Source organism: Sarcophilus harrisii, chromosome 6 (assembly GCF_902635505.1).
Source record: "Sarcophilus harrisii chromosome 6, mSarHar1.11, whole genome shotgun sequence".
NCBI lineage: Eukaryota > Metazoa > Chordata > Mammalia > Dasyuromorphia > Dasyuridae > Sarcophilus > Sarcophilus harrisii.
The window spans coordinates 178606960-178620612 of record NC_045431.1 but is presented as its reverse complement, the minus strand read 5'-3'; the positions used below and the strand labels follow the sequence as shown (position 1 = coordinate 178620612).

General features: G+C 38.5%; 1 protein-coding gene across 1 annotated transcript in view; it reads right to left on the bottom strand.

Annotated features, from left to right (window-relative positions):
• The window catches only part of MSR1 (macrophage scavenger receptor 1), a 75193-nt gene that overhangs the window by 23021 nt on the left and 38519 nt on the right, over positions 1-13653 (bottom strand). Inside the window, exons 7-8 of the mRNA XM_003772828.3 lie at positions 12712-12801; positions 9426-9479 (exon numbers count right to left, since the gene is read on the bottom strand). Coding sequence (XP_003772876.1) covers positions 9426-9479; positions 12712-12801 — 144 coding nt within the window. The remainder of the gene's footprint in view (positions 1-9425; positions 9480-12711; positions 12802-13653) is intronic.

The following is a 13653-nucleotide window of genomic DNA, read 5'->3' as shown; positions in this document are numbered from 1 at the left end:
AATAGGGAATATGCAATCCCTAAAGTTTGTCTGTCTTCCCACTCCCCATTCCACTATGAGTCTCTGATCTTTGCTTAATTGCATGTTCTGTCTGGCTCAACTTCTTCATTTTGCCAATAGGACACAGAGTTCTGAAGTAGGAATCCTATTACCTGAATAATTAACATGAAAAATCATGCCAATAGTCAAATTGGGTTATGCAGAGTGATGCTGTAAAAGGCATTCACAAATGATCCTTAAATAAGCAGAGTCTTAGGTTCATTTCAAACATTAATTTTTTATGTAATTGGGGATGACAAAGCCCCTGAGGTGCCTTCCAAGGGAGCTAGAAATAAGTGCCTTGAATCCAAAGGGTGGGACATTCCATGTTCTGGCCTGTTATCAAGTGAAATGGAAGTTGGTCCTGATTGATGATAGTATGTCTCTGTCAAGATGTCTGGTTGCCCAGTCTAACAGAGCCATTGACTCTCTGGATTTTAAAGTGTGATGATGGAAGAGCTCCCAGTCTCAAGAACCTGGTCATTTTGTAGATTTCAGCCAGTTCTTTCTCAGACTTTTAGGGGGTAGTGGAAAGGGGGTTTCTTGACTTTTACCTTTCTACCCTCCAATAAAAACCACACATACCAAGAACATGCATTGTCTAGGAAAATGAGATTTTCTGTTTTGTTTCTTTCCCTGAACTTGGGTAACTCCATAATGATTCTAAGAAACAGATGTTTCCAACAAGAGGTAGAAGCTATTTATCCAAAGGGAGGTGTTGTTTTTTTTGTTTTTTTTTTTTTTAGCAACTTCTCAGAGAAGATGACTATCAGCATTTCCAGGATGGAGCTATAATCTGAAAGAACTAAGAAAATGTACTTAGTTGGTCTGAAGACCTGAACTTGTCAGCTGATTGGTCGGTGCAGCTCTGAGGTGAATGTGATATACTTTTGAAATGATCCTAGAAAGCTGGATAATAGATGCTGAGTTATTATGCACTGAGGAGGCTTTTTGTTTTGTTTAGTTTAAACATTTCTTTAGTAGTAGAGGAAAAAATAACTGTCCCATATCTGCTATCTCCTTTGTTCATGGACTTACCTATTCTAAAAGAATTACCTTTTTCTGTTAATTAACTTTGGGAAGAATCTGATCAGGAATTATAGCCCAATCTTATTTAAGAGTTTTCCTCAGTGCTCTGATGTGGGAGAAAAATAAAGAAGCTCAAGGAAAGCCTGACAACTCTCTGTGTACTAATGATATGTCCAGAGCAGGAGCTCTTTTGTGGAAAGAGTTGGACTTAACATTTAATAATCTACTTATGGGCAGCTAGATGGTGCAGTGGATAATGTACCAGCACTGAGAGGAACCATAAGATCATATACAGTAACAGCAATATTGTATGATGATCATCTGACAGCTATTCTAAGCAATATAGTGATCTAAGACAATTCTGAAAGACTCATGATGAAACATGCTATCTATATCCAGAGAAAGAAATGATGGAATCTGAAGGCAAATCAAAGCATCCTTTAAAAATTTTTCTATCTCTTTTATTTTTGGTCTGTATTTTTTTTTACATGACTATTGTGGAGATGTTTTATATGGTTGCACAGGTATACCCTATATCAGATTGCTTACATTCTCAACAAAGAGACAGGGAGAAAATTTGGAACACAAAATTTATTTTTAAAATGCTAAATTTTCTTTTACATGTAATTGGAAATTAACACTTTGCCATATTCTGTTAAGAAGTAGTAGTACCTTCCTTTTAGTCACCTAAGTTTGCAATTGCCCATATATTCTGCTTCACTTCTCACATATTATTAATTGCCAATTCTTAACTTCTTATCTCATCACCCACAAGACATCTACTATAGGTTGACACCATTACTCCTCTGGAAATCTAGTCTCAGATACTTAAGTGCTGTGTGACCCTAGCAAGTTACTTAACTTTGCTTGCAAAACAAAAACCCATTTATATATGTAAATATGCATATATTTTGTATACATACATGTAAAAATACATTTATATATGTAAGCTGTAAGTGAAAAAAATTCCAAATCTGAATGTCAAAGATTGACCGATTCTCCTCTATACCTTTGACCAAGTCCCTTCCTTTTACCCATTTTCAATTTCCTCATCTATCAAATGAAAAGGTTGGTTAAGATCACAGATTTAAAACTGGAGGATCTTGGAGATCATCCAGCTGTCTCCATAATAGATATATTAGATATAAATAATAGATACTACACACACACACACACACACACACACACACACACATATATGAGATAAGGACACAGGTTCACAGAGATTCAGTGACTTGCCCATGATAACATCTAGAGTCAGAATTTGAACTCCAGTCTTCCTGATTTTCCTTCTAGCTATCCCATCATGCTTCTTTGCTGGTCCAAACCCTTTGTTTTGGAGCATAACTCTCTTACTTAGCTAGATTAACCAGAGTTAAAGAAATATACTATATGGCAAAGAACACTGAAATTGGAGCCTGAGAACCTGGGTAGAATAATGCCCCTGGAATCCAGTATTTGTGTGACACTGGAAAAATCTCTTGTCCTTTCAAGGTTAAAAAAGGTAGAATGGTATCCTGGCTGGAATACTGTATCTAAAGCCAGATCAGGCTCAACTCCAGCTTTGCCAGATCAAAAATCAATTGGCCATCCTTTACTAAGCATTTGTTAGGTGCCAAGTTGTTGCTGTGCTGGGCAATGCCAATTTGTCAACAAAAATGCACTAGTCCATGTTTGTCCTTCAGGAATCTTTTTTCCATGGGAGCAGGGGAGGCCACTCCTTCATATGGTAATAAATGCAAGGTATATATAAGGTAAATTCCAAGTAATTTGAGAGAGTCACTAGGAGTAGTGGAGTCAAAAGGATCATTTGAAGATGGCAATTGAGTTGGGATCTGAGGAGGAATCTAGGGATTGCAGAGAACTAAGATGAAGAGGGGGTTTGGGTTCCAAGAATGCAGGAGGGGCAGCCTGTATAAAAGAGAGAAAGTGATGGAAAAGAACTGATGGAAAGTGGATGGAAACTGTCAGTTTGGCTGAGCCATCAATTGTTTGCGGCAGGGGGTCATGTATAACGCTACTGCAAAGATTGATGAGCTAGGTTGTGAAAGGCTTTAAATAACAAAGAGAAAAGTCTGGAATTTATTCCGAGTCAGTGTAGAATCACTGAGTTTGGTGAGAAATGATTTGGTATCATTAAACCTGTATTTGAGGAAAATATCTGACGGTGGAGGATGAATTGTAGTGGGGAGAGACTAGGGACAGGGAGACCAGCCCTAACCAGCAGGTATGACAGCAGTCCAAGCATGAAGTGATGAGAGTCTATATCAGGGGAGTTCCTATGTGAGCAGGAGGAAAGGGACATGTGGAGCGAGGCTGGGGATGAAAAGACAAGATTTGGTTGCAGATTGAATAGGGTGGAGAGTGGTGTGAATGAGAATCAGAAGTTAAAGATGACTTTGAGATTGTAAACATGGTGACTGGAAGGATGGTACAGTAATAGGGGTACTCTACAGTAATAGGGATGATAGGAGGCTGACAGGTTTGGGTAAAAGATCAATTCTGTTTTGGAGATACTGATTTTGATATACCTATAGGACCCAAAAACTCAGAGAGAAGAGAGAATTTAGAAATAGGGTAATCTTTTCCCATAGCTTTGGCTGAATAGTGATCATGATGACTTAACTCTTTCTTATCTGTGTTGTCAAAGGGAGGTTATTTCCCATCCATTGACTTCCATCTTTCTAGAAAATAAATAACCAGACACTATTATCATTTAGGTCCCTTTCAAAATCATCTTCTAAGTTTCCTTCCCTTTTTATCTTCAGTACCTTAGTTTCTTTATCTATAAAGATGTTATCTCCAGCACAGAGAGGGTTCAGAGTTTTGAAAGCCATTCTGGATCCATGGAAATTTGAAGAACTTCACTTGCCAGGGTGTCTAGGACTGGGGTTAGTCAAGTCCTGATCTGGCTGCTGGTGAGGGTGACAGTCAATATGCATGCAATATGCAGAAGCCAAGACTGACTGAAGAATCCAGGTATCTTATATTCTACTCAGAGGTATGTACTGTTCTCTAGAGTATGGGGATTATTCAGAAGGACTAGCACCTCTGGTTTGAGGGCTCACCTTTTCAGGATGCTCATTTATCTTTGGTGCCCACCTGATTCATCCAATTCTCGCCTGTGGCTCCAAGAAACTATAGTGCACACAGAAGCCACATCTCAGTAAAACTGTCTCAGCAGACAGGTTAACTCAGGTTGAAGATAACCAATGAACCTCAAACCCACTAGTGAATTGAGGAATCGCTACTCCAAACACATAAAGATTTCCCCCAGGGGAATGAGCAGATGAGAACAATTTGTTCAACTGCCGTGAAGGCAGGGAAAGTAGGTGCTATGGAGCACTCAGAGATTGTTGAGAACCGACTGCATCCCGAGCTATTGCCACTAAATTTCATCTTGCCACTGGGATTCAATGATTGCAAGAGAAAGTGAAGCTGAAGACTTTGTGCAACTCTACCTCACTTAAATCCAATTCACACACAGGTCAAGACATTACTCATGGTACCATTAGTCTTCTTAAAAATGAAGGACAAACAACAACAAATGCTCTCTGAGGTACTTTCAGGTATCCAGATATTGAAATGTCTCTGAACAGTTATTTGCTCTTTCCTTTTTCCTCTAAATGCTGCTGCTGCTAATTATAATAAATCCAACTCATATTCCTTTAATATTTGCAATTTCCCTGGCAATAACCCTACCTTAGCTGGTAGGGAAAAGGAGTTTAAGTTTTATTGTCTCCATTTCGCAGGTGAAGAAACTGAGGTTCATAGAGGTATATAGTAACATGATCGCTAGGTGGCAGGACTGGGATTAAAGCTTGGGTCTTTTGACTCTTGATCAGAATATTTTTGGCTGCTTTGCCACCTAAGGATCATCCTTGCCAGACAGATAATCTAACTTTTCCTTCAAATTTCTCTCCAGCGACTTCTTGGATCTGAGTTTTTGTCCTTCAGCTCCTCAGACACAGGTTTTATGACTCTGATATTTTGTGCTGACCTCTGTTGATGGCTTCTGCCCTCTGAGATATACCTTGTTTAGTCTCTCCCTTGATTTATGTCTATTCTCAACAGCTGCACTCAAACTACCTCTATGATTTGTGATCTGGTCACACTTGCATTGCCTTATCTACTGCAAAATCTTGGCTGACTCTCTTGCATCTCTCTTCTTCCATGCTTTTTGGTTAGTTTCCATTAGAGCAATTTATTTCTCTTTCATTTTCAATCTGGTTTAATAATTAAAATAGTGACAAAATGTTCTAATGATGAAATGGGGGAGCTGAGTTCAAATAGATTAAAAAGCTTCTCATTGAAGCTTCCCTCTAATACCCAAATGAAGGATTGGGAATTTTGTTGAGGAAGGTATTGGGAAAGCAATAGTTTGCCAATTAATGAGTCCAGTCAATATAGGTACCTAGTCAGGATAATATTATCACCATAGCCAAAGTTTGAAGGATCAAGGCATTACTTATCTTTCTCCTTTTACAGAACTTAGGGCATCTTCTTTTGTCCTTCCCTCATATCCCCCCAAAGCTACCGAAGGTTCTGTATAGATTTGAAACCACTCAAGAACACAGCTGATGTGCCCCTACCAATGTATTCACATTTGTTAGTCAGACAAAGGATGCAATTAATCCAAAGTAAAAGCATTTGATAAAATAGCATGGTAATAAATTTCATGATGGAATATTCTGACCATAAGTATGAGACACACTCTTCTACAAATATGTAGCGGGAAGAGTATAAATGAATAAGGAATAGGCATAGGAAATATGTGGCCATATGTACACATAGAGGGACAAAAGTGGGAATTGCCTGTAATTAGCACATGCATACAAACACACAGAGAAAGTTATCTGTCACCTCTGATACTGCTGGGCCATCAATGTCATTATCTGCTCCCTGATGGGTATGACACTATGCTTTAGCTGTTCCATGTTGTTTCCCCCTTTCTCTTGGATGCTTTTTTTTTTTTTTTTTTTTTTTTTTGCTGCAACATGTAGTTTTCATCTTAAGTGCTTCCTCTTGCCATAAGAGAAGGAATTATCTCTGTGCTATAGCACAGAAGTGAAGCATCAGTTCTTATAGTGAGAATAAAGACCCTCATGCACCCAGTCATTGGACTATAGAAAAGAGATTTTCTTTAAAGAAAGGTCTCTGTTTGGTTTTGGGTTAGTCTCTTTTTACTCTAATCCATTTTGGATTGTTAATCTGAATCTTTTTTCAAACAACTAGGCATAGGAGGAAGGACTGCAATCCAGAGACTGAGAATTATAATGTATGACTGTGAAGCATTCCATCTTCTCTCAACATTCTCCCCCTCCCCAAATTCTTCAAGGCCAATATACAGCAAACAGGCAAATTAAAGAACTCTCTAGTCATATGTGTGTCTATGTCTTTTGTCTTTCTTTAATGAAATTTCTTGCTTATGGGATAGATATAGTTCACACACAACAGTTTATTCTCCTTCCTTCCTTCCTTCCTTCCTTCCTTCCTTCCTTCCTTCCTTCCTTCCTGCCTTCCTGCCTTAATGCCTTCCTGCCTTAATGCCTTCCTGCCTTTCTTCATTCCTCCCTCTCTTCCTTTCTTCCTTCTTCTCCTACTCTTCTTCTCCCCTCGCCCTCCTCTACATTTCTTTTATTATGACTTTCCTGCCAACTTCTCCCTTATTCTTCCTATGTACTCAGTATGTCCAATTTGAATCTTACTTTCTCAAGTAGCTTTGATCTCAGCAAAAGGAAATATCACAAAGCAAATGGTCAACATAATTTTGATCACTGTATGTTTTTTTTTTCCTTGAAATATTTGGACTAAGAGAATATTTTTGTTCTTTTTAAATGATTTGATAATCATAATACACTGCCTTTGCTAGTACAGAATTTACTTCCAGAGCCAGTAATACTAACACTAAAGAAAACAACATCTAAAGTTTCCAATTTCTTTCCAGTTTTTTTGGCTATGTTCCAAAAAGAATCTGCAGTTGTTTCTGGTCATGTTACTTATGCCCATATAAATCATTAGACTTGCATTTGTTGTTTGCCCATTGCTGGGAGGTCCTGTGCCATGTAAACACATATAGTGGAAAGACACTAAGTCCCCTTTTCTTTTGTTAATATCAAACCAACCAAAAGTAGTTCAATGCCTTTCTGTAGAGATTCATCCTCCCTTCCTCTAGTACACAAACCCCTTTGACTCTTGTTTTCAGAAGACTAATTGGTAAGAAAACTATCAAAAGTGAAAAGCATCTCTAATGAAGAAAATTTCGTGATCTTTTGTGTTATGTTTGTACATTTCAGAAAACAAATGTCAGTACCCACTTATGAAATCATATAAGGACATATTAATGTTCATTTAAAATTTTGAAATAGATCCCACAGTTTAGGGTCAAATATTCCTTTTCCTTTCAGGACATTGTTTTCAAGGTCTTCTTTTCTGTTTTTCTTTAAACTATTAAATTGAGATGATTTTAGAGTATGAAACTATTTTAATGACATGCAATTTTTATTGTTTTCAAAGTATGTTGATACAACAGTGGCCATGCCTTTTTGTGTCAGTATAAGAGAATGGCAGCAGTCTCTAGCAGACAAAAGCAGCTCAAGGTGGCACTGGGATAGTGCAGGGGGCGGATTCCAGGTGTATATGTAAAGCTGGATCAGGAAGCCGATGATTAGAGCTGGAGTGGGGGGAAGGGATACTGGGAATCAGTAATTAAAATGGCCAAGGTCAAACCTTGCAAGAAGTAAAGGATAAGGGGGGCTGGGGAATGAGAGGCAGAGGCACAGTCCCATGCTAAGGATCATGTGATCTGAGCTATCTGGAAGCAGTGACTGCACAAGTCAGAGTTGGAGCTTGATCTGGCCCATCTGACTGATGGGATCAACATGGAAGCAGGAAGAAGCATCTCGAATTCAGAGCCATATGTTGTCAGACAGGTATCCACATTGGAGAAGTGGTTGCTAGTTGTCAAGCCTTGGTCTCCTGATAATGGGGAAAAGTATATCTTGTAGAATGTATCATGTATTCTCCTGCCTCCAAAGCAAAACTGGAAAGCTTTTTTTGTGCCATCAAATGCTACCAACACAACATCTCCCCTTTCCAGTGGATGTGATTTAAGGGCATCCAGGAACCCTGATGTATAGTGTGTGCAGAGGGAGAAGTATGGAATTCCAGCCCTTAGCTTGCTTCCTAAATCTGTGGACCTCAGCCAATGACAAGCTCTCTGGCTGAGTCTCTGTGTCCTTGGCCCAAAAATAACTGGTCTGAACTAGATTCTCATCCCTGAGGTGGGGGGTAGTTCCTTCCACTTTTAAAGGATCCTAGGGCCATATTCAAATTCCATAAGAAAACAGTGGACATAGTGGAGAAAACTGGTTCTGGAGACAGGAAAACCAGGATTCAAATGTAGCCTCAGACATTTACTAGCTATGGGATTCTGTCTACCTCAGTTTGATTCTTCTTCTTATTATTGACGGAGCTCAGTCATTGCTTCCTTTTTTCTTCAATCTCTCATCACATTTATAGGACAGCCTTAGGGCAGTGGTTCTCAAACTTTTGTTTTCAGTATCTTTATCCTATTAAAAATTATTGAGGATCTCTCCAAAGAATTTTTGTTTATCTGGATTATATTTATAAACATTTACCATATTGGAAATAAAAACTGTTTTTTAATTTGTAGACCCTCTAAAAGGGTTTCAGAGATCCCCAGAATTCTCTAGACCATACTTTGAGAACCACTGGGCTAGGGCTTTGTTAAGCACTTAAAGTGTATAAGGGACAAATAACCCAATGTACAAGGAAGAATTCCTCTTGTTGTCCAAAGGTGGCATCTGAAGAGTAATTTCTGCACCTGAATGAAATCCTTCTTCTATGGTCTAGGATGGCTGACCTGGGAAACAGTGGAAAAACTTTCTTTTTCCTCTTTTGGTCTGGGAAAGTCCTGCTTTCTTGGTCAATATTCATCTGGAAGCCGGGAACTAAAAAGTGGGAGGGTAAAGGCTTCAGAGTCCCATTGGGGAACTCATACTCCCCTCAATGGAAAGAACCAACATTGTTTCCTCATGTTCTATAAGAAACTTTGAGGGAACATTTCTAGGAACTGAATTTTAAAATAAAGTATAAATGGACACTTTCCATTCAAGCTAAGTCAATTTACTTCATGCCTTAGGTTTGTTTCAGTTGCTCCATTTTACTTTAGAAAATGCTGGCTGATATAGTTGAGCCAGGTGGAGCTGAACTGAGAGGTTCAATGATGGAGGCTGGGGAGAATTTCTGTAAAATCATCATCATGACTCAGCCTAAGTCAGAGATGACTGCAGTGAGCAAACCCAACCCAGAGACAGACTCTCACAGATACTTACAATAGTATCTTCGCTCTCCCTTTTCTCCTTTTTGCCCTTTCTGTCCAGGAAAACCTTTAAAAGAAATTCATATTTGCTTTAGAGGTACAGCAGTGGTGAGTGGGGTGGGACTATAAAAATGGGAAGGTACTCAACCCCACCAGAGAGATTCTAATCAACAGCAGACCCTCCAAGCTTCTCTGAAGTGGGGACAGCTGAGGAGCCAGAAAATATGGATTTCTAATACCACTAGGCCATCCTTCTGTCTTCCTGTGATTTACCTCCTGGCTAAAGATGGGACCAGAGTCCCAGCCTTTACCCTGCCTTCTGCTTCTCAAACATTCTATCTAGACATATTTAATGTTAGAGAAGCAGCGTGGCATTTGGGCTGGGGTCTGGACTTGGAAGAAGCTCGATGATTCAAGCAAGTCACTTAACCCCTTGGTTAAGGTCCCCTCGGGCCTCAGGTTGTCTATAAAATGGGGCCAATAGCTGTGATATTGATCTCCTAAGGTTGTCATGATCATGCTTATAAAAGATTTTACAAACCTTAAGCTTCTGTATGTGAATTCTGCTGTTATTTTATGGATTGGGCTGCTAGATAGGGCAGTGAGTAGAATATTGGGCCTAGACTAAAGAAAATTTGAGTTCAAATCTGCCTTCAGACACTTACTAATGTGACCCCAGGCAAGTCACTTTCCCTGTGCCTATCTCAATCTCCTCATGTGAGTAGAATGTGAGTAATAATAATAATAAAATTTATCTTCCTGGTTTGTTATGAGGATCAGAGGAGATAATAAAAAGAAAGAACTTTGCAAATTTTAAAGCATGATATAAATGTTGATGTTGTTGTTGTTGTTATCAGCAACACAATTATTCTTTTGAAAGTATCCCTGCCTCCAGATTTCTATCTGGAAGATGATTTCAATTTCAAGAGGGCATTCCCTGAGTCAGATCTTCTGACTCAAAAATCAGTGCTCTTTTCTCCACTTTGTTCATATCCTTGACTAATTGAAGAAAGCTAAAAGGCAACTTCAACCTCATGTGTCCTTACCCCATTATTCCCTTGCTCTGTCTGGTGCAGAAAGTCTCCTTGAAAAAACAGTTTAGTCAACTAATTTTTGAGTCAGAGGATATGGGTTCAAATTATGGAATCATAGATTTAGAGATGAAAGTCATCTTAGAGATCACTATGTGTAACTTTTTATTTTATAGATGGGGAAATTGAGGATGGATAAGGCTGAGTGAATAATTGCCATGGTCATGCAACTGTCAAACTCAGGTTTTTCTGATTCTTATGGGGTCCAGTCTTCTATCTACTGAGCTACCTAGAAGCCTCTAAATTTGAATCTTAACTTTACTACCTACTTCCTGTGTGACTTTAGGGGAAAAAAAAACTTTACCTCTCTGCTTTAGAGGAGCTGGAACTTAAAAATTCCTTTTGGTTTAAAGTTTGATGATATGATATAAAAGTGCTTGGAGAAACAGATTCTACTGTTAATGGAGAGTTAGGCTCATCCAATGATGGATTTTTGGAAGAACTCATCTTTTCCATTTCCCAATATCTCACTGGAGACAAGAAGGGAATGTGGGCAGAAGAGATCAGTGGAATGATCTGGAGCAGTCCTAATGCAGAGTGCCAAATGATACGAGATGTTTCTGGGATCTTGTCCTTGGTCCTGGTTTTTAAGGATTCATGTCAAAAATTTGGGGAAAAGCCTAAGTAGTTTAGCTGATTTGCAAATGACTAGGTCTTTAGGTGGTAGAGTAGACAGAATTAGGAAGGTTTGTGATTAAATCCTGCCTCAGATACTTCCTTGTTATATGACCCTGGACAAGTCATATAAATTCTATGAACTGCAGTTTTTTCAACTCTGAGTTTTCTAAATTCATAGCATATGCCTTACATGGATATTATGAGGATCAAAGAAGATATTACATGGAAAGTGTTTTGTAGACCTTAAAGCACTACATTCAGGATGGCTCTGATTACCATGGACTCAAGACTGGGAGAGAAAGCTAACTGATATTCATAATCAGGGTCCAAAAAGGATCTCAGATAAAAAGATGAAAGCTGAAAGAGATAAGGGGAAAGACTCTTGGTGGTGGTGGTGGTCTTATTGGTTTTAAGAGCAATTTCATAAAAAGATGTAAAAAGCAAGGCTAGAGAACCTATCACGTAGGGGGATACTGGACAGCAAGCTCCGTGTATTTCAAAGGGAATTGAGTCAGAGATCTCAAAGTAAAGATGCTTTTGTTGTTCAGGCATGTCCAATTCTTCATGACCCTAGACCATACTGTCTAAGGGAGTTTTCTTGGCAAAGATACTAGAGTGGGTTTGCCATTTCCTTCTCCAGTAGATTAAGACAAATAGAGCTTAATGACCCCCTCAGGATCACACAGCTAGTGTTTGAAGTTGGATCTGACCAGGACCAGTGCTCCATCCATTAAGCCTCCTAACTTCCTTCTAAGGTGATCTAAGTCTTCATTAATATAAAGGCTCTGTGACCTCAGGAGAACTGTTTTGCATTTGCAGCCTCAGTATCCTCATCAGGAAAATGGAGATAATAATCTTTACCACATCTACTCCCCAAATCTCTCAGAGGTATAAGGTAAGGAGAGCCCTTAGAAATTTTGTGTTATAGAACAAAGTTTCTTAAACTTTGGATCACAATCCTCTATGGGGTTGCAAAATTAAATGTGGGAGTCATGAAGTTATGATTTATTGTCAGTAAATGATTGATCTGTACACCCATTTTATATACCTATATATACCCTGAGTAAAAAGGTTGCAAGTGGAAAAAGTTTAACAAGCCCTTCTCTAATGAATATATATATATGTATATATATATATAATAGTATTTTCACCTTTTTTGCAGTTGTTTGTTTTTCCTTTCTCATATTTTCCCCTTTTTATTTGACTTTTCTTGTGTAGCATGACAAATATGGAAATACATTAAGAAGAATTGCATGTGTTTAACCTATACCAGATTGCTATCTTAGAAAGGAGGGAAAGAGGAAGAGCGGAGAAAAAATTTGGAACACAAGATTTTGCAAAGATGAATGTTGAAAACAATCTTTGCATGAATTTGGAAAAATAAAATAATGCATATTTTTTAAAAAGCCCTTTTCTAGAATACAACTAGTACCAGGGTTACTGACCAGTATCCTAACCCTGATTTGTGCCCAAACCAACACTCCAGTTATTGTTTCTCTCCTTCCTTCTACTCCCCTCATTTTTCCCCCCATCCCAACTTCCACATTATGTTCCTTGTGTTTCTGTGTAGTGGTAGCACAATAATGGTACCTTGTCTTCCATTGATCCCTGGGATTCCAGGATTTCCTTTGTTTCCTTGGGGGCCCATCATTCCCCTGTCACCCTTTAGACCTGGAAAACCTGAAGAATTCAAGGAATAAAAAGAAAATGACCCGAGATCAGCATTCTGTCCTGCAGAGATCAAAGCACACCATGGCAACTCGCTAACCTGGGGAATGAGGTGAGAAGGTCATATCTTTCTAAAGAACAGAGCATCATCACCTTGGCTAAAATATCATGCAGATAGAAGGTTCAACTGCTACACAATAACTATAGGTACAAATGGAAAGGAATCAAGTGCATAACCCTGGGGTTCCAATCATCTTTCTAGACTCTGTGGACATTGCTCCTGGATGCACAGTGTTTCACTGAATAACTTGTTCTCCTTGGACTCATGTTTCAGAAAGAGAAATTTAAGCCTAAGAAAAGGAAAAAAAAACCTTCATAATTACTAAGAGATTCCAGAAATGCTCTGGAGGTCTGTAGAATGCAGAGTAACAGCAAAACTTTTTTGGATGATATTTTTCAGTTGGCAACATAACTAAGACCTCTCACCCACCAGATCCCTGATGATATTTCTAGACATCATAGCCCCATTTATTGACTTTTAAAGCTGAATACTAGGAAAATCAGGCATATTGTTCATTTTTTAAAAATTGTTTTCCTGACGAAACCTGGGCTGGTCAAATACATTGATCAAGGAAAAGCCTTTAAAAAGAGTAAATAAATAATAGAGAGGATTCTAGGAGATTAAGTAGACAATTTTGGTTACATAAAGTTGAAAAATTTTGGCACAAACACAATCAATGGAGTTAAAATTAGAAGAGAAAATTAACTGGGAAAATTTCTTTCAGTATTTATTTTTTATAAAGGTCTAATATCCAAGACATATAAGGAATTAGTAAAAAAAAATTGTAAAGGTATCAGAGGATA